This window comes from Pseudopodoces humilis, chromosome 6 (assembly GCF_049639895.1).
Source record: "Pseudopodoces humilis isolate 2021_Gansu_Grassland_sample_001 chromosome 6, ASM4963989v1, whole genome shotgun sequence".
Lineage (NCBI taxonomy): Eukaryota > Metazoa > Chordata > Aves > Passeriformes > Paridae > Pseudopodoces > Pseudopodoces humilis.
In genome coordinates this window covers 18474801-18500238 of record NC_142205.1, presented here as the reverse complement: position 1 = coordinate 18500238, position 25438 = coordinate 18474801, and the positions used below count along the sequence as shown (strand labels likewise).

At 36.4% G+C, this 25438-nt stretch overlaps 1 protein-coding gene across 3 annotated transcripts in view; it reads right to left on the bottom strand.

The window, feature by feature from the left end:
- The window catches only part of RBPJ (recombination signal binding protein for immunoglobulin kappa J region), a 58497-nt gene that overhangs the window by 19626 nt on the left and 13433 nt on the right, over nt 1-25438 (bottom strand). Inside the window, exons 1-3 of one of the 3 annotated variants that reach the window (XM_014262377.2) lie at nt 6962-6979; nt 6539-6577; nt 3180-3275 (exon numbers count right to left, since the gene is read on the bottom strand). In XM_014262377.2, coding sequence (XP_014117852.2) covers nt 3180-3268 — 89 coding nt within the window. In that variant the 5' untranslated portion in view covers nt 3269-3275; nt 6539-6577; nt 6962-6979. Of the gene's footprint in view, nt 1-3179; nt 3276-6538; nt 6579-6961; nt 6980-25438 lie in introns of those variants that run through there. The other 2 variants (XM_088056552.1, XM_005517790.3) reach the window with 2 other exon arrangements.

Below are 25438 nucleotides of genomic sequence, written 5' to 3'. Positions count from 1 at the left end.
CACCTGGAATAGTGTTATTGTAATGCCTATTTAAACCAGGCTACACAACATGAGATCTGCACCATCTACAGCAAGTTTTTAACGGAGTATTTTACCATCCAGTAACCCTCATCAAAACACTGAAAGATAGTTATTGTGCTAACCTTTTAATTATGATGCGCAAAGTTCGCTAATTGGCAAGTATTTTCCACAACCTTGCAACAAGGAATAGTTAAATAAAGACTGGAACATGAAGTGGAAGTTTGTCTAGGTTTCTTTTAAGTTCTATATTTACTTAAAAGAGATGTCAAATTTAAGAAATATTTTTGTAACTTGAATTTCTTCATTACAGAAATTATGCAAATTAAGTTATTTTTTAAGGTCCAAAAGTTAACCAGATGGTATCTATGCCATAATGAAATCCCATGGAAAACTGGAAATTTGTCTATAAAAATGGGTATGATACATGTTTCTGTCTATAACAATGTATACAAGCAAACTCACTTCAGAAATAGTAGTGAATGTAAAAACAATGAAAACTTGACTGTCCAGTTGCATAAAGCAGCATTAAAACTTTACTAATTTTGCTTACACCAGAAATATGAAGAAACAAAGGCCACAGTCTGCTATAAATAAAGCAGAAACAATTAGAAAACTCAAGAAAAAAAGAATAAGTTTTCATTCAGTTTTACTAAGTACCTCAGGGCACATATGGATCCAAGGATTTAATAACTAGAACTTTCCTTTATGCTGATAATAACAGGACATCATTACTGATACTGACAGTCTGGGAACTAGAAGAACGGTATTAGAGACAGGCTACATGGTATGTTAAAGCTTAATAAAAACTAAAATATTTAAACTTAAAATTAATAAAAAATGAAACCTAAGTATGTATAGGACAAGAGGAAACAGGCAGAAACTGATGCATGAAGTTCCACTTCTACACAAGGAAGAACTTTTTTACTGTGCAGGTGACCGCACATGGAGCAGGCTGACCAGAGAGGTTGTGGAGTCTCCCTCACTGGAGACATTCAAGAACCATCTGGATGCAATCCTGTGCCACATGCTCTAGGTTGGACCAGATGTTTCCCCCGTGGCCCCTTCCAACCTGATTTGGTGACTGATTCAACACTTTCATTTCATACCCATAGCACAATAGCAATAGTTTCAGCATCATACTAATTGATAACCAAAAACCAAGTATTTTCATTCCTGATCTTTTTTTATAAAGCTCTAAAGTTTTCTACACTCATTTAACATGTTTCTATTCTTAAACAGATAAATCTGATATAACCTGCATGAACAAATGCAGCTGTGCTAAGATACTGAACTGCACCTCAAAAAGTGTGGTAAAAGAATGCCTAATTCCAGTTAGCAATTGTTTCAAGCACTTTACCAAACATTACCACTGCTTAGGTAAGGTATGTGCCATGGTAAAGCACCAGGTAAAGTATACACATATATTCAAGTCAACAGGATTTTACAGCAATATTATGAAATGCACACAGGAGCTTTCAGAAACCACTACCAAATAACAATTTGAAGCTTTGCCCTTGATTCCTGAGAACACTTCTGTAAGTCTTCCAAATAGCAATGGAACTTTCAATAATCAAAGTTACATACTTTATCTTTTTATATTCTCCTTTCTTTTGATGCAATTTGTCTTCCAAAATAATGATACACTGGACAGCTTTGCAAAATGTTCCTTATGAACTGCTCTGGCCTCAGGAGGACAAAGTTACAGATACACTGTTTAGAAAGTCACTTTCTTATCTGAAGGCACACCCCTCATTTTTGGGGAGTAACGTACATTTTACTCATCTGCAGTGATGAGTTAATTATGCAAGCCTTGAAGGACAATACCATGTGACCAGGTAACAATCAGAGGTTTCTATATTGTCATGATAAATCTTTCTGGCTCCTGAGTTTGCCACAAAGAGTTATAGTTATCCCTTACTGCTAGAACAGCCTGGCATTGCAACTCTTTTACATTTAAACATGGTAGGGAGCAAGAGGGCTGCACAGTTGTACAGCAAATACACTTATTTGCTTTTCTGCCTTTTCTCCTTCACTAACTTCCCACTCAATTCACATCAAGAATTTTAGAAATATCCAAAAAGCACTTTGATTACACAATTCCATGGACGTGCAGAACCTGAATGCTGCCCAAAAGAAATGACCTGAGAAAGACAAGTACTCAGGCACAGACTATTGAAAAACAGTTCGAAATATAGTCTGTATCTCTGATTCACATACATCAGAAAGTGTGACTCAGGTAACAACAAACTGAGAAATCTGCAGGCTTAATTATAACTTGTGTTTTCTAACAGCCTTATACATAAATCTCTAATCTCAAAGCTATAAAAACATAGCGATGCAACAAGACTTATATAATAGTGGTAAAAGGTTAAAATTTCAAAGCCCTTAATGTGCTGAATATGTGGTCTTTTTGTAGTGAACAAATATTAATAATACAAAAAATAACCAAATACTGCACTGTTGTAGTGAAATGTCAGGTAGAAGAGCATTGCTTACAACTGAAGAATTCTGTGTTATATCATAAGAGGTCTACAAACCCACATATGAAGGAGCATCCTATTTGCTTCTACTAGTCATGCAAAATAACACAGAGAAGACTGCAGGAAAAGCACCTTTGCCTAAGAAGCACTTATTCCTGCAGATTCTGCCCCTTAGAAAAGTACCTATAATTGTAACATGTGCTGCATTGATTTTTGAAAGGGAATGTGTATCATAAATACAGTCATGACTGACCTATCATCCTTTTTAAACTTACTACAGATGTGATTCAAAAATTTATCTTATGGAGGCTAGCAATTCCTCTTTCATATTAATGTGAAATTATTCAGGAAAAAACTCCTCTACAAATATTCACTGTTGATCACCTAATTTATTCCAACATTAAAATGTAAACTTTAAAATGAGAACAATTTTAGGCAATGGAAGAAGCTTTGCCCATAGATAGGGAACCTCTTTGTAGAAACAGGCATCACTCCACTGAATGCTATGGGTTTGCAGCACTTGTTACATAATTAAATGATTTAGGAGGAAGCATTTTATGTTTCTTCAGGCTACAGTGCAATCTGTGGAATTCTACCAAGTGCTGTGCAGCCAACTGCACACTATACTTTCCTTAGCTCCCAGCTGTAGAGACACCTCAGTACAGCATTAAAAGTTACCTTTTTTCATTTCCATATGATTTCTGCGCAACTTTCGCATGGAGTATTAGCACTGTTTGGTCACCTCGCTCCTTCAGGTAATTTCGCATTGCTTCCCTAAAAATCAAAACATAATATAAGCTTTGAAAGTTCTTTTGGTTTTCCTTACAACAAACAGAAGACACCTTCAGGGAAAAAAACCCCAGGACCTGAAATACCAAAAAGGCCTTTATTAACAGGGTCAGTTTTTTGCTCACTGTTCAAGACAATTACATAGGAAAAAGAACTAACTACCCTGCACAAAACTAGCAATATGGGGTCTGTGATAATTTACAATTATTATATTTTCTAGGAAAAAAAATTTCTTGTGATGTAAAATCGTACCAATGCCAATAATTACACCATGTTTAAAGCACGTTTAATTAAGCACTATGCCACAAATTAGAACATATTTTATTAGTTAAATATTTTCTTCATGACCAATTTATCTCATGATAATGACAAATTGTCTAAGCTTTTAACCAAATCAGTGCAATGTTTATATACAAGTTTTCTTTTGGTTTTGAAAATACTAAGAAAAAAATAAATTCTTCAGCATATTTTTTCACTTAGTTTTCTAGAGAGATCTACTTCCTGCATACAATCAGGTAAAAAAAAAAAAAGTTTTAAAAAATGTTTTGTTGTTCGTCATCACTGTAATTACAGATGTTATATAAAAGCTGTAATTACCTCAAACACACCAACAACAATTCTTTGAGAGAAGCAAGGGAACAATAACAGCCAGTCACTCTTCTGTATAATAATCTAACTGTTCATTAAGCAGCATGCCAAATTCAACACCCTAGGGATCAGCTGTGCCGGAGTGCTGGCAGGAACCCCAGCTCCTGAAGGAGCTTTTGTGGGTTGAATGCCCACCAATGCACTCATCTTCAAAGCCATCTAGCAGAGAAATAAATTATGGATTTATCAGGAATTTATATGAAAAGATAAAATTCTATATAAGAAGGATTTTTTGTTTAGTTGTTTGGGTTTTTGTCTTTTTTTCTGTGAACTGCACCAACTATGGAATTCCCTTAGGACAGATCTAGAAAACCAAACATTTCTAGTGAAAAAAATGATGGAAGACATAAAGCAATATTTTATTGACTAGACCTTTTCCAAAAGAAATCCCCTAACAGCTTCATAGAGAAAAGCAAGTAGATTGAGCCAGGATTGGGTTGGACAACCACAACTCAGCTTTGCTAATGATGTTCTGCAAATTCTTGTGTTTGTCATGCCTGCATGAAACATGATTAGTGAGCTGATTTTCTGTGTAAATAGCAAGATATAAGCACAGAGAACAGACTTGAATTGCTGTTTTAAATTGGACTAACTTGATCTATTTACATTTGACATTGGTAAAACTGAACTTTATCCAAGAAAATACAGCTGGAAGAACTGTTTCAAAGCCCACAGACTTACTACTTTACAGCCATTTTTTAAGAATATATTTTAAACCCCAAAACATAATTCGCTGTGAAATTATTATACATTTCATGATGATATATACTAGCTGCATTTAAGTTGTTTAAAAACTTTTGATCTGAATTGATCAATTCAGATCACAATTTGAACCCACAAACCCAGCAACCTGCACAGAAAACTGCTCGGTGCTATCTAATCTTTATTTAGCATTGTATGAGGAAGAAAATTTGTGTTTTCTACTGGTCTGTTTCTAAAGTGGATTTGTACAGTTCAAGCTCTTGTGAGAACAAGTGATGTTTCCCTTCCAATCCCTCCCACTGATATCTTACTTGACATTTTTCATTATTCCATCCTAAAACTCTCCATGAAGGTAGTATTATTTTAGTTTACATCTAAAACCAACTAGTATAGTATGAACAGAATAGTGTTGTTCTGCTGGAGCTTGCATGATCATGAACAGATCTTTAGTCAAACAAGGCAGCCTGTAAACAAAAAGCCCACAGCAAATTTCTGATAATTGAACTAAATGTTTTTAAGGGTTTACAGATACATTTCCATCATCACATAAACCAGTAAGTCTTAAAAATCTGGGTGACAGTTTTCCGTTTCAGCAGTTTAGTCTTCAGAGGAAAGTTAGGTTGCTTGTTTCCAACCTCTACCATCTCAGGAAAGGTTTCCAAACTGCTGCTTTGAAGGAGGGCTGGCACTTCTCAGATACCCACCCTGTATTGAGGAAAGAGCAACGAGCATACCTAGTAGCTAAAATCCTGCACATGAAATTTAGAGTAACTATAGTAAATAGAAAACTTAGTTAGAAGCTCCCACTGCATAGTCATTTCTTTTTTTTGATATTTTTAAAACACAGAAGATACATTATATATATATATATATTATTTTTATTAAAAAAAAAAAAAAAATGAAGGAAGATAAGTTCTATGAGTAACTTCAGGGTTATAGTATAGGTGTTACTACTCCAGATGGAAATCAGCTCATTACTTAAAACACAGGATCTTCAAATACCCCTGATGACTGCAGGCCAACAAGAAACCTCCATGTTTGTTCAAATACTTTTAAGTCAGTATGGATCAATTTTGCATTGAATTGAAGTTTAATGATGACAAGCTAACCTAAAATTTATCCAGAAATTCAGTGAGACGAATATTCACAACACAAAAATGTCAATGTGCTAACATAACGTTCTCAACAGAGGCTGTCAGGGTAACAAGGGGCTTCCTCTATCACTACACAAAAATATAAAACAAGTGGCACATTCTGTTTTGCTTTCAAGCAAACAGTGGATTTTAAAGCCAGGAGCTAATTATAATCAGCACAGTTTGTGGCACAGAATAATAAATATTTGCACAGACTGTGTTAAAGCAGTTCAAAAAAAGAAGGTGTCTACTTAGCAGTTTCTGGTGTAAATACGTCCCAGGCGGGCCAGCAGCAAATGAAGCACTGTACTCCAGTCACTCTAAACACTTTCCAGAATGGATTGACTTGCTAGTTCTACTTGATACTCTTTCTGATTGTTTGGGGTTCACCAAAAATTGGTTAAGATCACTCCTTGACAGCACCGTGTTCAATTCTGGCAGCAAAAAGTGTTTCACTTTTACTCAAGAAACAAATCATCTCATTCCCGAGGATTTAAAAATAAGCAGATCCACATCCTACTGAATAATGTACAATAACTGATACATGAAGGTAACACCATTTCTAAAAATACATTTTGAGTTCATATATGAAAAATAAGCCACTGTTAAAAGTTGTACTTCTGGCTGCTAATTGTATATATAATTAAAAAGCTTTGATATTTAAAATTCTAGGGTCAGCAACAAACAAATCTTTAACTTAATTTTTCTGAGAATGAAAATGGTAACTTTAAAAATTGTTAAATTCCGAGTTTCTTTAATGCTTACCTTGTGAGCCGTTTCGGTTGAGGTCGCTCTCCAAATTTCCTGAAAAAAGAAGTAGTTGCTAATTTGAAACAAAAGTGTTTAGTCATAATTTTACAGAAATATTCTACTACCCCAATTTCACAATTTTTGAAATTGTATTAGAATTTGATGTCTTTTCTTTGTAATTTCCTAGATAAGATCATTAGTAAAGTATTAACTGCCTCCTTAACAGCTATTCCCACAACAGCAGAGGCTTTTTTTTATTTGAACACTCGGTAACTTTCTTTTTTGAAGTCACATCTGCTCTCAAAATCACTTCTGAAAAGTCCACACATCATAAGAATGTAAAGAAGCAGAAGATCTTTGCCATACAATTGACCAGCAGTGCCATCAACAAGCAGTTACTGTAAACATACAGAAATTAACAGACATATCTGTACTGACAGACCAGTGAAGGCTTTCCACCAGGACGATTTCTCAAAAATCTGTTTTTCCTTCATGACTTCTTACAAAAAGGATGACAACATTTACACATATGCCAGTACAGAATTACAGGAAAAATCTCTCCTATGGAATGCAGCCAAGCTTGATCCATAAATAGCCTGCAATACACTCAAAGTTTTTTCACCATAAAGTGGTTTGAGACAGCTGTACTTCTCTCAGTGCTTCAACACTGTTCTTGAGAGAAAGAATATTCTTTACATTAGGCTAAGACTTTCCACGAAAGTCTTTATTTACATAAGACACCAAATTAACACATGGCAGATACATTTTCACTACCAGAAACATCCTCAGATTAAACCAAAATGCTAAAGTAAAAGATGTGAAAAAAGGAAGGCTGCACCCAGAAATGTACATCTGCTAATACTGGTGAGGAAGTGTAACCACAAGCTAAAATGATGACAAAGACAGGAGAAAAAACCCCCAAGAAACCCACAGCACAAAACCAAAACATAACAAAAAGACAGGCTTAGATTAACACCTTTTTGCCTAAAAATAAACAGAGATATAAGAGATTCTGCTTTTGCTGGCAGTGCTCATAAATATCTCTATGACTTGCAAATACATTTTGTAGGTGGGCATAGCTTTCCTTTAATGCTTCCTGGACAGGGAAAAGAACCCTTTCCTACTATTGTCCTACAAGAGTGCTGGAGGCTCCCTAGGACAAGAATTTGATCATTAAGTGATGTGACAAGAAATTCCCCTGTTCATGCAATGGGTCTACAGCAACTGGTGGTGGAATGATTTCATACATTCCAATTTAATTTCTGTAATCCTAGAAATGTACAATTATGTAATCATTATCATTTATATAGTTGAGCAAAATAGCACTCTCCTGACAGGGCAGTGACAACATTCAGCCAACTGTAAAGTTATTTTTCAAGACTTGAGAAATAAGTCTCCTAAAATACTGGCAGTCCACATAGACCAATTGAATAAATGACATGAAGCCAAATTTTCTTTTCAGCTTAAACAATGAAATAAAAATTTATTTTTCCAACCAGACATAAATTCCCTTCATGTTTTACTTAGTTGTTGTTAATATACAGTTCACTTCTCTGGCTTTATTTTAATTTTAAATGAAACAATGGAACCAGATTCCTTGCTGCGAGATTTGTTCTCATATATTTTAAATTTTGAGGTCTACTGGACACAAATTTGTATTTTTCTCTGTGGTTTGCATCACTGCACTGACATATCTGTGATGCAGAAAAGGTAACTAGAAAACCCAAACAGCTTTGCAATTTGGCACCAGGAAAGTTATATCCAAAGCCTTTCTGCTTTTAACACTTACCTTTTCAGGATCTGCCCAGCTACCTCTTGAGCACACCCTGTGCCTCTGATTTTCCCTGGATAAGTGTGAGTAGGTGTGTATCCCAGCTCCCCCATCCAACTATCTGTGTAGCTGTTGTTCTTCCCTGAAGACCCATGATCATCCTACCTGACAGAGGGTTTGTGACTCTCTGACTAGACAACAGATTACCTTTAAGCAATACTCTACAAACAATATCCCTATAAATCAGCTCCCTGCTTTTGAGAAGAACTACTGTATTTGTTTCAATCCCTCTGCATAATTCAATTCACCACAAAAAAAATTTAAGATGTGCTTATCTTGGAGTGAAGAAGACATTATACACACAACATTTATTACTTGTACTGTGGCCCATAGATCCAATCCAAGATGAGGACCTTAATACACCAGAAACTGCATTTAGCACAAAAAAAGCCCTACAGACAAAACCTCACACTGCCCTAAGGTAACATATACCCTTGGCAAAACTCCTGAGTGCAGCAGATACATTCCCTTTGCACATACACTTAATTACCAAAAAGACTAATTAACAAGATCTACACAACACAGTTGCAATTACTGAAAAAAGTAAATTCCATCTTTTCCTTTAGTCAAATCCTGAACACAGGAGAAAAGTACCAAAATCCCCATTCTTCAGAATCAGAGCTAAAGCACTGAGTCACTCTGGAGGTGTACAGGGTTAAACTGATCTGACACTCAATGCAGTACCTCTCTAACTAATATATCAGCTTTCCCCGGCCTCCTCCACACAAAATGAAGTTATTTATGTCACTGTAATCAACTTGTGAGCACATGTTCATATAACTGTGAAAAAAACACATAAATGCTACCCTTAGCAACACAAACCTTTTGAAGAGATTATGTACATTGGGTACATCTTTTATTATTCTTTCGATATACATTAGAGAGAGGTAGAATTGGAGGAAATTGCATCTTGATATTAACTTTTAAGTCCCATTTTAACTGTTTCTAAATTAAAGTCGGGTTTTTTTCCTCAATAATGTTGTCTTGACAGAATACTGATGGTTATGTACCATATCCATGGTGCAAAAGAACAGCCTTTTCCTGCATCATTACAAAATAATTTAAACTATCCCATAAATATTCACCTCCCTAGCTTAACAGCAATAGTTAAAGAAGTTAGAATTCAAAAATTATTAAGAATGAAATAGGAAACTGAAACATCACCATGTCATGGTATTATTCTGCCACACCCTCACAATTCTGAAAACTTGCAGCAGTGGAAAAAAGTTATCTCAGAGTACTAAAAGTTAGCATGAAAGTCAGTTTGAATAATCAATAGTTTTTGAATGGAATTGCCTAAGACTCCAGCCTTCAGTAAGAGTACAAGAAAAAAGTGACAAATAGATGCAAAGACCTAAGAGACCAACAAAAGACATGCAAAATGTGGAGACAGTTATTCTCTTCTGTGGAGTTATTCTCTTCTGTCTCACAAACACAGGAATTGGGAAATACATCCATTACCAAAATTTTAATTTTAGAATATTTTTTCCTTGCTCTTCAAACAAAAAACTAAGTTGTGAAACATACTGCTAGAGAATATTGTGGAGGCTGAAAGCAGAAGTGGCCTTAAAAGATTAAACAGAAGTCTGATTTAGAACTCGAATAGATTCTATTAAGTATAATGACCTATTTTTTACAACCTTGCTCTCACGAAAATCAAAACTATGTTCTACCAGCAGCAAAAAAAATTAGCATGAGTTAAAAAAACCCAAACCAATCTACATTTACCCTTATCATTTTATTCTTTCCTTACTCATCCATTACTGATGACCTGATGACTAGGAGGCATGGATCACTCTCTATTCTCCTATGAGCCAGATATATTCCCAAGCAGTACTGCATCCAGGATGCCAGATTTTCAGTCACACTACAAAACTCAAATATACAAACAAGACATTTATTTTTAAAAATGTAACACATGTATTTCTTTTAATGACTCATCTGGTTTACTTTTTCCATATGTTTGCAAACTAATCTAGAGATATGTATTGACAATGTAACCTGAAGGACAGAAACTACCAGCAACTACTACACAGAAGAAAAAACTAAGAATATTTTTTAAGTTTTCTGACATTAAGACAGATGAAAATGCAAGAAATACATATCTGTGGTTCTGTATTAAATGACATCCACTGCCAAAGCTGTGATGCTTGCTATTTCAAACTTTCATATTTCACTGGTATGTTGAAAAATGAGCCAGTTCAGATATTAAAAGGTTACCTCTCAGATATGACAGAGACTGCAACACTTTTCTTGTGTAGATTTTCACTGTCTGGAACTTCCTTATATATTCAGTATTTCCATTTCTCCTTTCTTACATCTTGAAAATATGCAGATTGATGAATAACACAAATGTACAGTAAAGGAAACTAAAAATGTATCATAATTGTATTCTTGTAGTGGTTATTATACAAGATAAATATATGCAATTTGAAGTCTTAATTACAGGTTATGTGTCATTATATCTGAATGCTCACCAAGTTCCTTTAATTTCCTGGGTCTTTTAAACTGTACTATCCAAGACTAAGTGCTCTTTCAGGTGTCCTGTACTGGGATTCTAGACATACAATCAAGCTGCTGTTTCATTCACATCAGTTCAAGCTATGTTAGTATATCCTAACACACTGTACTGGAAACATGAGTGAGAGCATTAGTCCCACCATAATCACTTGCTATTGGAGCAAGTTACACTTGTCCTAATAATTCTTTTCCCAGTCCTGAGGTTTTGGTTTTTTCCAACCACCAGCTAGTAGTCTATTATTTCCCGTGTTTTGTTTTCTGAAGATTTGCATACATTAATTTCACTTCCACACTTTGCACTGTAGGCATAACTCTCTATTCAACATCATGTCCCAAAACATTCTTTTCAAATCCATACTTTTCATTAAGCAAGTCTGCCATTTAAAAATTCTTTTCCCCTTTCACAGAAATGTAAAGAAACATATTCTTTCTCCTTTTATCTTTTTACTGCCCTTCAAGTAAGTATGGAAGTTAGTAAGTGAACTAACACTAATCTTACCAGTTGATAGTTTCACTCAAACTTTTAATATCATCAGGTTAGATAAACACATGGCACAATATATAGGATAAGTTTCAAATGTTTTCAGACAATACAAAATGTGAAATCCTATTTGGAATTCCTACCTCACATACAGTATTTACTACAATTTTCTATGGCTGCAGGAATATGAATTTTCACTGTTTTCAGCATCTATCAGTAGTTGTATACCTTTACAAACATGCCAAATTTTTTTTTTTTTTTGTTATATAGTCTTGTTTTCTGAACATAAACAATTTGGCTCAATTGTTTTTATTCAATGGTTCTCATGTGTCAGGTCAACTTAGGATGGAAAAATATATAAATGAAAATTAACCAAAACAGTTCTGCCATTTGCAAGAAAAAGAATTATGAAAAAAATCACAACAAATATCACATGCTATCCTATCTTCAACTGACGATCTGTGGTCACTGAACAGCTCTCTAGCATCCTCCTGCCTGGAATAGGAACTTCAAATTTTTCCAGTACTGGTCTTCAGCCAAGAACATCATTTGAACAGCCCCCAGAAAGACCATTCACCTTTATGTACTGAGCACAGAAGCCTTAAAAAATATTTCCACAACATGCAAATAGAGACAAACTTCAGCAATTAGGTAGTGTATCTTCATTCGGCCTACGGACTGACACCATTTTTGGCATCTAGTCAGAATAGCATGGATCTTTCTGTAAATGGTCTCCAGAGAAGCAAAATGCAAAAGGGAGTTGTCAAATTTGACTACATCAGAAACAACAGCTGAACAGAAAGCAAGTGTGCTGGAGAGGCTAACATGGAGGAACAGCAGGAACAGTGCAGACTAGGAATGAGAAGACATGAGCTACAGACTAAGACTTCCTAAATGAAAAACATGTACCTGAGACCATGTGAAATGGGGCACCAGAAAAATCTGTGGCAAGGCAAAACATTCAACTCCAGAATACACAAAGCACAAGAAAAACACACTACAGTTACTGTTTTCTGTGTCAATTTTTTTTTTTTGTGACAGAAGTTTCCCTGGTGTCTTAAAAACTTGAATGCTGAAAATAAAAGTAAATACTTTCCTTACCCTGAAGAATACCAAAGCACAGCATCCAAAACCAGGCTTCCCAGAAAGCTGGTAGATGCTCCATCCTTGGAAACATCCACTGGACAGGGTTCTGAGCAACCTGATCTGACTGAAGACATCCTTGCTCGTTGCAGGGTATTTGGACTCCATAACCTTTAGAGGTTCCTTTCAAAACAAATATCCATGTGTTGAGATCTCTATTTCTTTTCTGCCTACACAAGTATAAAGAGATCATGTGGTGCTTTGTCACCCGTAGGTAACTAAACCATTGAGGTGCATATTTCCCCCTCACCATCAGATGAGTGAAGAGAAAAACATGAATAAATAGTAAAGAAACTTGTATATTGAGATAATATAATTGTTTATCATACAAAGCAGAAGTGGAAGTAGAGAAAAACAAAGTGATATGGGCCACTCACCACCACCCATAATCGACACCAAGCCACTTCCTAAGCAATAGCTGGATAACCTCTCTAAATCCCACTCCCCTCCAGTTTAATGCTGAGCATGACATTATATGGCATGGAATAGCTCTTTAGTTTGTTTGGGTCACCTGCCTGGTTATATCCCTCCCATTATCTTGTACCCCTCAGACATTTTGGGGGTACAGACACCAGGCAGAGTGAGAAACAAAGAAGGCCTTGATGCTGTGCAAACACTGTTCAGAAAGGGCTAATATCAGTGTGTTACCAACACTGTTCTGGTCACAAAGAACATGGCACCCTAACAGCTGCTACAAAGAAAATTAATTCTGTCCCAGCCAGACCCAGTACAATAAGAAAAGAAAAATGGACGCTTTCTGCATGGGAAACCAATGCCAGATTTTAAAAAGGCACAGAGTGCCTGCCTGTTCACTGGAAAAGTTTCACCCCCAAACACCTGACTGCCAGATCATTTCCAACTGGACCTACTCACTTGCTGATGCTTTTAACTGCCGTAGCAAAGGCCTAACATAATTTCTGAACATCAAATTCAATTCTTTATTAGTCCTGTTACATCACTGTCTATATCACAGTATGTACTGCAGAACATGTTAGAGGAACTCTTTAATAGACTACAATAATAATACCTCAGAATGGATTTTGGAAAAATCCCCGGACAAGTGTCACAAAGAAACTGGCCTGGAAGGAACTTACTTCACACTGTTCAGTTTAATAGCTTCAGTTCCATCTCCCAGAGCACAAATGTCTCAACATTGTGATAAATAAGATACTGCAATCACTAATTTAAGGCGGTGTAAGAACCAGAGTATTAAACATAGAAATTAAATACAGAAAAGAGTGAATAAGGAAAGTTTTTACTTCCTCAGAGGGGATCCAAGGGAAACAATGCTTGAAAGAGGAGGAGTCTAATAAAATCCTCCAAATTTTTATATAGTTTTTGGAAACATCTCAAACTACATTATGCAATTCAGTAAGAAAGAACCCAAGAAAATCCAACTTCTGCTCTCCAGCTATATGAAGTGACAATGAAGTTTGGTGAAAGGCTCAAGTTGAGTCCCAACGTATCTAACACCTATCAAATAGCTGATATCCTACAATCCACTATGTGTGATAGGACTGGGGAAGGAGAAATACTGACATTTCAACTACTCTTAAGTGTATTTCAGCCAGGAATGCAGCAGAACAAACTCCTGTCCTTCACTTAACTCCAGTTCTAAAATCACTGTCAACTGTCAGGTGAAACCTTCTCCTAGACCTCTTACAATGCCATGTAACTTGTGAATGAACAAGAGTTTGTGACTCATCAGACAAAAGCCTTTTAACGAAAGAAATTAAAATAAGAGCAGTAATTTACAGGTATTTTTTTAATCACTCTCCCTCAGCTTTAAAGTAACTGCTACATATCTGGAAAGCTAGAAAGTCTGTCAAGTATTTTTTCAGCTCTTAGCACCAGATAACCAGACCCTTGTAAAAGGCTTTCTACCATGAGAAATGAAAATACTTCTCAAAGAATGAATTTCAAGTTACTTTGTGATCTGTTACCACAAACTAACTATACTACAAGCTCACCAGTATGGAATCTCAAGGGTTTACTCGGCCTACTGAGGCCTTATCTAAGACACAGAAAAGTTAAATACTCAGATTTCCATTCAAAGTTTGAGGATCAATAGAAAAGTATTCCTTTTCAGCCACTAACAGAGACATCATCTGAGAAAAGCTGAAAGAGATGGATTTAAGTAGCATGCTGGGACTTTCTCTTTTTCTTTTAATTGTCTATCCTCTGTCCATTTCCAGCTTCAATTTCCTTACCACGACAAATTAATGAAGAACTGAAGAAGCACTGAGGAAAGTTCGTATTTATGGACTTTGAACATGCTTGAAATTATCAAAGCCAACATATGCAACAGTGCCCATGTACACAACACACTAATTCTCAGGAGTGATCCCCGAATCTGGCATTTGCTAGAAACACTTCCTCTGGACTGAACAGCATACTACAACCTACATGGCAAAACTTAGCCACTCCACATCAGACTTGTTTTGGTTTTGCAGATTTCTATGTTTAGGACAACATGTTATATCAATTGCAAAAGCAGAAGCAGGTGTACATTTTAAAACACAGGATATTCTGTTAATGTAGGTATACTTTTCTGTGCACAGATTTCAGTAAAGACAAGATGTAAATACTGAAAGTATTTCTGTGCATTCATCTACACAACTATAGTCTATTACAAACACTTTAGAACACAACTCCCAAGGGAAATGACCTGTAACTAGAAAACATTTGCCCATCTGTTGGTTTCACAGACCGAAAGAGAATTCCTACATATTAAAAAAGGGGCCATTTATGATCCAGCATGAGCTGGCCTATAAAGACTACCACATTTCATACAGTGGTTGGATCCACATCACTTTAAATATGTTTCCTGTTGGAGATAACTGCTGGATTTGATTTATATACATGTATTTTATTCCACACTGATATTCTTTATTTTTAAATTAATCTGAAAATAGCATATTATTATGATATGTCAGTGCTAAAAATGCAGAGTTCAAAAAAGTGATGATCTACAGGTTTTACACATGATTAAAAAGTCAAAACACCTCAAGGACACAAATTCTAAGAGATTAATGTGAAAGACATATGATTGTATATAAGAAGTCACTTAAAATGGAAGTAAACACAAGCAATTACCTATGCTCAAACAGAACATTTTACACTGATTTTCTCCATGGATGAAGATATTAAATAAATGAACCATACCAGTGGCTACAACAAAACCTTCAGAATGAAAATTTTATCTTCTCCAAAACAAAACCAGGTTGGATATACACAAGTCCGATTATGGGAAACAGAAACAGTTGTATTACCAGTAACATTCAGTACTAAACAACCTCCACACTGGAAACACAAACTAAAGAACTAAAATAAACAAGTTGATATTGTCAAAAGAAATGACAGAGGAAGAAGTAATTCTTACCCACTCTATACTCCACAGCCTACAATTCCACACACCTTCATTCTTCATAAAGTTTTGAGCAGATCAGCACTTCTCAGGAAACTCCCCCTCCATGTCCCACAGGTTTTTTTGGGTTTTGCCCTCCACTAATTTTTGTTGGTTGTTGTAACGTAATGACATACAGTCTAATGTGACCCAGTATACCTTGTGTTCCTAACTATCTGCATAGCCTCAAAGAGTGAAGAGTCTTTAAATCCTTAGACTACTCACACCCTATATACTCTGTTGCCTTGTTCTTCTATAATATCACACAGCTGAGGTATAGAAACTGCTGAAGAAATGACACCTATCTCCCCATTTTGCTCCCTCCAGACACAATTATGTCCATAAGAATGATCCTCCTGAGGCTGACGAAGTCAACAAATTGACTGACAGCTTCCAGCTCACCCATCACAGGCTGGTTCATCCTGAACACACACAGTAAGAGTCACATGCAGTCATCAACTCACTCTCACTTTTGCCTGCCAGCAGCACTTTGGTCCTGATTCTCATTAGGGTATCTACTGCAACAAATATTGCTATAAAGACTTTGTCCTGAAGGTTCGAGTTGAAATAAAAGCTAACCCGTTTTTAAAAAGAAATACAGTTTTCATATTCACATACAAAGAAACAGTCTCAGCCAACTTGCTTTGAAACACTACACAAGGTACCCTCTTTCTTATCCATCCTTAAAAAAAAAGGAAATAAAATTAATTAAAACCACACCAATCAAGAATGTCTAACAGACATGAACAATGGATTTCTACTGCTCCTAAAGTGCCTTTCTCTTCTGTAAAGAGTGAATGATGGGTGGTCCAACTGCACTGTGACTCTTTGGAAGCAGGGGGCACAGCAGCCCCTGAAATCACAAAACCAGAAAGTTTTTGATCAATACACAAAACATTCTCCCTCTTGAACAACAACAACAACAAAAAAAAGACCCACCTGCTCCAGGGTGAATGCCACCAACCATGCACTAACACATCTTTGTACTGCATGATTCTGTACTGTCCCCGACAATACTTAAAGCATTTAGGTCTTCCAACACAGGGTGCATGTTATATGATTGAAACAAGTCTTCCACTCTACAGCACTGTACACACTTTTGGCACTATATCAAATAATACTGACAAAAATACAATAGAAAAAGCTCTGCTTCGCTTAGTCACGCCCTCTTACTGCAAGTCACTGGTTCAATTAGAAACTCCCTATCCCTTTTCTGACCTGCATTTATCCTCCCACACTGCTTTCATTATTGTCCTCTCTTTTCCAATCCCCATAAAATCACAGAACCATAGTTGCAATTTAAATAAAGCTTGCACTGCATCAGTAAGCAGGCTCACTTTTAAACAACTTACAGAAAGTAAACAAATTTGCTTCTCTACAGCAGTCTACCTAGATTTGGAAAAAACTCCAGGCAGTAACCACTATACAGTATAGTACTATACTATATGACTCTAAAATCAAAGGTCTTGTCCAAGCAGAACAGAATTTTAACCAAGCACTCACACAACTCTGCCACACTAAATGAGGCAAGGAAGTCAGCAGTGATAGCTTGTTTAATGAGGAAGTGCCTAAACATACACCTGGAGATGTGTTTTCCCTGCTTTTGCTTTTAGCTGTAGGTACCTGCAGCAAGGAGCTAGTAATCCAAAGATCTCAGGTTCTAAAGATATCAAGTTCTAAAGAACTTGGATACTATCAACTTAAAGGATAAAGCCATTAAAATGTTGGAGTGGTACAGAATGTAAGAAACATAGGAAAACATTACTCAAATTTACCATGATTCCTTTATATTCACATGCTATTATTTGTTTTTTTATTAATTGCCTAATAACATTGGCTCAAATGTTTAGTGGAAACCGCAGACTTGGACACATGTACCTTAGCAACTGAACGAGTTATTCGCTTGAAAAATCAGCATGCCAACAGAATCTCAGTCCCTAAAGCACAGTATAATTTGGCTCAGCTATTTTAGCTGCATAGGGAATATGCTCATTAGTTTTATCTTCATCCATTCAAACCAAAAGAGAGTGGATACTTGGAAAAAGGAAAACACCTGCACATAGTTCACAAAAATTGACTATTAAAGTAACGGTGATACATAAAATCAGTCTAGAGCATGATTATACACAAAATATCCCCCAGTCACAACTTTCATTGACAATGACTTTGCTCAGCTTATGATTACTAGAACTCTTCTTGTCCATCTGACACAGCAAATTTTCCTCAGGATCTCAGCTGGCACATCTCCTTTGAATACATACTTCACAAACAAACTTGACTTTTATTTCCTAAGAAAGTGATTATATATCCCCTACTAAACCATAATTTAAGTATCAGCAAGTCCTTAAAAAACAAGAAGTTACCTTTTAAAAAATGAAACTTCTAAATATGGCAAGAACAGAGGTGTTGAGTACCAAACCAGTGCTTTTTAGAATTACTATTGGCCCATAACTGCAAATAAGATTTAGTTTGAAGAATTTTTTTTTAGAAGCATGAGGGAAAAATTACTAAATGTACTGATTTTTATCTCTGTTGCCCAATTACTTGAAAAGTCATGAATTAGATATAAGAGGAGACTTTTAAAACCACTTTCCTGCCAATATAGGAACCCAGCACTATAGTATAATACCTAAGGATTTGTTCAACCTTCATTTCAGTAACTGAATGTCTGCAGTGTTCAAAGAACAGTTTCTCCTCTGTAAATATAATTTCCATCCTTAACTGGACAATAAGCACTGATATTCTGTGCAGAAGATAACTTTAAAAAAAGTGAAAAAGAAGGACAAAAAGTTAAGGTTCATGGTTTTCTTTGAATCACCACCATTCACTGTAATACCAAAAACACGTAACAGAAGGAGAAATTGTGAATGATTTTATATGGAAGTGGTAAAGAACCATACTGAATTTGCAAAGGCGAAAGATTCTCAAAAAGCCAGACTAGCCTAACTAATCATAAAGGCAAATATGTATCTCTTTAGAACACCCCTTTAAGAGATAACAGGTTCTTGACAGGGCCAGTCCTTGCTCAGCTTCAAAATCTCTAACCACTGGTCTAATAAAGCAATACAATAATCACTCTTACATGTCCTTTTCCTTACCCTATACTCTCATAAACAAAGGAGCTTTATTGCTACAGCAACTGCTTCCTACTAGCAGAAAAACAAGGAGAATGGCCTAATCTGTCTCTAAGGGGCTTACTGTCCCTGCTCCAAGCTCCTCAACTCACTTCCCCTGTACCACCTGCAGTGCTCAGACCTTCAAAAGGAGCTAACTCATTCCATCAATCTGGTACATCACTAATACATGGGGAAGCAGGGACAGAAACCCGTCATGTTGGTTGCAGAAAGATGTTTGCTCACCTCAGCAAACTCAACTTCAATAGAAGCCAAAACATTACAGGAGCAGCTAAGCAAGCCTGTCACTCTAATGGGAAAGAATTATAATGCAAGAAAACAGAGGAAACTCAGTACAGAAAATTACTTGCAAAATGCAAGTCTTAAGCAAAATTGAAAGATCTTACCAAGAGACTAACATCCTTAGTTGAAGCTTAGCTTAGGATACCTGTAAGACTCTCACCCCAAGTGCAGTCAGAACTTAATGCAAAGTGACAGCTAAGTAAAGTGACATCTCTAAGGTTTAAGCAGACCAACTCTGACAAGTCTTGCTGTGACAGTTTAAGTCACCACCATCTCAAATGCCTTTCCCACCTCTCTCTGCTAGGTCAGGGCAAGCAAACGTGCCTGTATCCCAGCTGCTCCAGTTCACAGTTGCACTGTGGCTTCAGAGGCAGCTGAGCTGATTTGTCACTGCCAAATAGGTCTTGCCTGCCAGCTTCCCCCAGCTGCACTGACCTTACCATCAAACACCAAATTCCAGCACTTGTCAGACCTTACTACAGATAAATTCAAACCAGTAATCCAGAAAAAAGACCTATCTTTTTGGGGAGGCCAGAGATGTAAAGGAAAGGGGACTTCATTGATTCAATCACCATCCCAGTGAATGCCAGCACCACCTCAGTGCAATCAACAGGCAAACTCAGGAGAACGTGACCACCTACTTCAGCAGCAGGACACTGTTAGAAACCTGTGTACCCCTACCTTCAAATTAGACTCCCTTAATGTTATTGTAAATTATGTTAATAACGATAACAGTAATAGCAAAAAGCCAACAAAAACCAGTTCATATACTCCCTTAATTAGTCTTGTTTTGGGAACTGTAAGCTCTGACAGCAGTGCCTAGCCCTCAAAAGGAAGTTTCAAGAGCCAGTTTTAAACATCTTTACTGTATTTTCACACTTCTAAAAAACACCACTAAGAAATGGGGACAATTCCCTATCATCTCCCTCCTCTGGCAACTCAGTCACTTTCAGGCAACGTTTTTTATGCAATATAATTTATTTTTTTTTTTACACAATATTATTACAGTACAAACCCTCTCCTTTCATTCCCTTTCTTCCTCCAACTTCTATACTGTGAACCTTCAAAATGCAATATGAAAGCAGCTCCTTATATTCAATAAAAGTAAACTGCTAGAGTTCTATAAGCTTATTTCACTGAGTTATGTCTCACCCACTGATCCTAGACTTATAAAAAAATTCAAAAATTGTATCAGTTTGCAACTAGAAAATAGGTTATCAGCAACTAAGCAGGTTGCCATGCAAACAGTAATTTCCAAATTGGTAAATAAAATTTATCTCCTCAGTAGATTAAACTGATGACACAAAACCTGTGCATACGTATACCTTTTAACAAAGCTGTATTTGGCACCAACCTATGTTACAAAATTATAGGGTTTCCTAGATATCAGATGTTTTCTTGCATCACCCAGGAATTACATGGTTACACTAACATTAACTGGGCACAGTTGCAAAATGAGCTGTCAGTATCCTAGAATTAGTCAAACTCAAGTGTATTGTTTCGTAATTAAGCTTATGAATACATCATCCCATGAATATAAAAACAGCAGCAATAAACACATCCCAGAAACTAATGTGAATGAGAAGGCTCTTTTTCAACTTTCTAGGACAACTAAATCAGTTGGAGGCCATTCTCCAGTGTTAGGCTTTCTCCCTGTGATTGTGTTGAAGGTCTCTAACTGGGAAGCATTTAGTACAAGCAAATTATTCTTAAACCTCTAGAGTCACATTTTGCATAGACAGCAAAATTAGTTAATATTCCATCTACAGTTCACAAACCTGTGTTTTAAGAAAAACAGATGTTTTAAAAGATTTGACAGCTTTGGACTTTTTGTCATTGTTGTTGAATTAATTTACAGCTAAATTCAAAGTTTTTAAGATACTACATTACACTGCAACTACAGCCCCTGCAATAATTAATAGAGCATTCTGATATAGGACAGACAGGAGGTCATATTCCCATTTAAAAAAAACCTGAAGGAGAAAAACAAAAATAGGATAAGTACAGCAAAAACTCTATTTCTGTTTAAATTTTATAAGCTAGAAGCTACTTCTAATTATTGCCACTTATAATTGTAAAACTAAAATATTTAGAAATAAATTGCTAGAGAAATATAATCTCCACAATGCTTACCATCAAATATGATAATACTTTTAACAACTGTTATAGTAACTGGGTCAATGATCCCTGTAGAAGATAGTTAAACAGACACTCCAATAATAAACTTTTACTCCTTATCACAGTACATTTACAATAACCATATGAAAAGATTACATTACATGGCTGGAATGTCAGCAAGCTAACACCTTATCATAGTTTTTTTTTGTGTTATAGTATTACAGCTCTCTTACAGTCACACATGCTCCTATTGTGCCCTAACAGCTTTTATGCAGCATATTTCATAAGAAAAAAAATCTGAAGAGCACAAATGCAAAGCAGTTATTATTGTCCATTTTTTTAAATGGAAATTGTGTGAATCATACTTAATTCAAGGAGGCTTGCTTTTCAGGTTTGTCAAGTTTAAACTCCACACAAATGCAAATTACTGGTAAAACTTCTCCTTGCATCTTAATGAAGTAGACTATAAACCATGAAGCCAGTTTGAAAACAAGAATGTTTTTTTGAGACAAACTTAAGTTAGGTATTCTAAGTATTTAAGGAACTATTATTTTTTAAAAAAAAATTTACCCAACAGCACTTAACTTCTGCATGATCTTGAACCTGTGACTGATACCACACGACTTTCCCAGAATAACGCCTGTGCTGGCAATTTTTTTGCAAGGATTTTACAGCATGAAAAGCGTGCCTAAGCAGTGTTGCGAAGGCTCCCAACTGCTGAGCTCTGAGCCCAACCTCTTTTCAAAACACTGTCTCATCCTTCCAAGTACATTCAGGCCAGAAGGGAATGTAAATTGTCAGAAGTATCTTAAAGCACAAACAACCAAATTTATCATTTCAGTTAGCAGCTACCAACCCTGTCAAGCATACTTTGACCAGCTAAAAATGATTACCAGCACAGGATTACCAAGTATGTAGTATGTGGAACACGCCAGTCTCTAGAGAGATCTCCTTCCTGAAATTTCTGCTCATTGCTGCCTCAAACAGGGCAGACTGAACTCTCCAAAACAGAAGAAAAATTGACAAATGCAATCATTAAAGTTCAACAATCAGATAGATAACCTGAATGATGGAATGAAAATACACAGATAGCCACACAGCCAAGATAAATGAAGGAAAAAAGTCTCACCCAAAAGAAAGTCAAGGGATAACCTATATTAGAAGTTGCCACTTAGAATTCACTGTTTTAGAGAAATGGTATCTTTTCTTCAACGCAATAATGCATTCTGGAAAATACGGCACACTCTGTCCACAGGGCAGGCTTAGTACTGTATTAGTACAATTAATAAATGTTAATAGCCATTCTTGCAATAACTTAGGTGCCCATAAATCAGTATTAACTAAGTCTAAAAAGAAGAAAAAAGCTTTTAAAGAAATTAAGTTGCTATGGGTTTTCTGAAAACTGGAAGCTGGATAGACATTTCCAAAGTCATTGAAAAAGACAAAGCAGAATTTGGCAATTACTGTTTCACAGCTGATCACTTTGCATGTGCCACTTGGCTAGACAGTAAGCTTATGCCTTAGATCCATTAAAAACTACACTTTGTCCAAAAGGGATGAAAGAGTTCATGGTACTGTCCCATAAACTTTCCTCACCATACAAAGCACAAATGTACAAGACAGAGAAGTTCTTTAGTCCTACCATTTATAGAACAATTTAAGAGACTAAAAACTCACAAACCAGTTAGATGACAAGAGAACATACACAAAACACAGTCTAAACAAATGAAGGAAATTCAGAATATGAGTTTTGAACTGCTTAAATTATTTTATATGGTTGTGGGAAAGATTAAATACCAAGAAGACAGCATTCATATTGAATGTAGTATGTTATCCACATACTGCTCACCTAGGCATATGAAATAGAGAAACCATTTCTCTATAGTCAGATTGTAAACAGAGGGTCTCCAGAATTTCTAGTGACAGTAACACATTATGAAATGCAACTTAACTGTTGAGTTACACACAATTTTAGGCCCCCTGCCTTAAGTGGATTTTTAAACAAAAAAAGCCCATGAGTTGCATACTGAATTTATTTGTAACTATAAACCTCTTGGAACAGGTATCAAAGTTATGTTATATTTACTAGCCTGAAAAAAGCCTAATAAAACATTCTGGCAAGTTAAAGATAAACACCAGGAAAGTGTAGCACTGTGTAAATTTTTTTTTATTTCCCCAGTGGTTCACAGGTTGTTGTAATAATTTGGTGTGCCAAGTTAGCTACCATATTTCCTATGACAGTGTCTAGCTTTTTAGATAGATGGCATTGCTATGGGGCAAGGGAAGGACTGCTGAACTAGTTGTATGACAAGAAAGGTAGTGGGAGAAGTGAAACGTGAGCGACAGGTTTGGAAGCTTGAGGTATTTTTCACTTCTGTTTTTTATTTTTCCATAAACACAGGAAACTCCCTTGGGGGGGAAGAACAACTTCCCTACAGCTAAATAAAAGAACATTTGTAAAACAGAGAAGCCACTCAATGTTTCCGTACCCCAATAAATAAAACAAAGAATCAGACAAAAACTTGTACACTGAGATAGCAAAATCTGCTTCTCCCACCTCCAAAATCTCTTCAATGTCTTTGCAGCAGCAGAAAATTCAAGAGACAACTGCCACCACACACATATACATCATTATCTACCTTCAGAGAGTTCATTCTGTTTCCCAGTCCCAGACCAACATCCACCCATTCCTCTCCATTCCCTTCTGCTATTACAAAGTGAGGCAGAGAGGAGGAAGAAGGATAGAGTTAAGACAATCCACTGAGGGGTGCAGGGCCTTCTGCTCCCACTGCTAGAGGGTGCATGGGTTATTCTTATCCAGGCCAAGGTTCCAGCAATCCATTTCTCCATTTCCAGCAGTAGGATTAATGGACAGCTGAAGAAGAGTAAGAACCACACAAGCCTAATACCTCTCCTGAACATTCTCCCATCTGTGACTATTTTCAGTTCATTGCAAGGAAATCCCAAGGCAACTACACATCATCAATATGATCAGCCTCAAAGAGTCATCCCACTCCGGAATTAAAATTTAGTTTTAACAGATCAGTAAATCCAGGTTCATACAGGATTGACACTTGCAAAGCCTGCAAATCACACAGCTCAGCAGCCACAGCACCTCACTGCTGACCAAAGTGCTACAATAAAACACCACAGAAACCAGCTGTCAAGTATGGCATGATAATACAAGTGTTTATTAATAAAATTAACCACAAACTTTAAGGGAAAGCGTAATAAATTCCTACTGGTAATTTTTTTCAGGGAGGGCAGCAAAGGAGTGGTGCTGTGGAGTTTTCTGGATCAAGTAGATTTTTTTGGGTTTTTTTAAAAAGGAAAGGATTTTCCAGTTTCCCCCAAGAGACTGGCAACTACAAAGCATAATGCCCTTTAGGAAATAAATCTTCATTAACTACACAAACAATGCCACGACAGACACCCAACAGCTTTTCAACTATGATCCTTTTTCTAGCTCTAAATCTGGTTGGCCTTGCCAGCACACCTTGGGACAAACCTGAAGTACACTCAACATTCAGCACACCATTCTTCCCAAAACACAAGGAGCATAAAGAGCTCCAGTTATCCTGGCTGGTTTTACAATGAAAACCAAAGTCCACCCTTTAAGTTATACTAGAGCCCTGCTAAAAGGGCTCCCTGGACCCGTATGCCACCCAACAGCTTGCAAGCAGCTTGAACGACAGGTGAATACAGGTCACTTACAGGAAAGACGCTGTGCCAAGACCTAGGGCACTTTGAACTTAGAGTCCTCAAGATGTTTCTAACAGCTACAATTAACTACAACACTGCAGAAAACAGACAGAATAAGCAATCAAGACAGCAAGTCAAAATCAAGTGGACAATGCAATAAACAGCCTCAGGCAGAGAAAATGTAGTGGATTCCATTACAGATTATTTGGCAAAGGAGAAGCTGATAAATGACTACTCTTAGGAAAACTGCATGAAGCTACTTTTGGCTTCCAAGAAAGACTTTAAGAAAGCAGCTGAA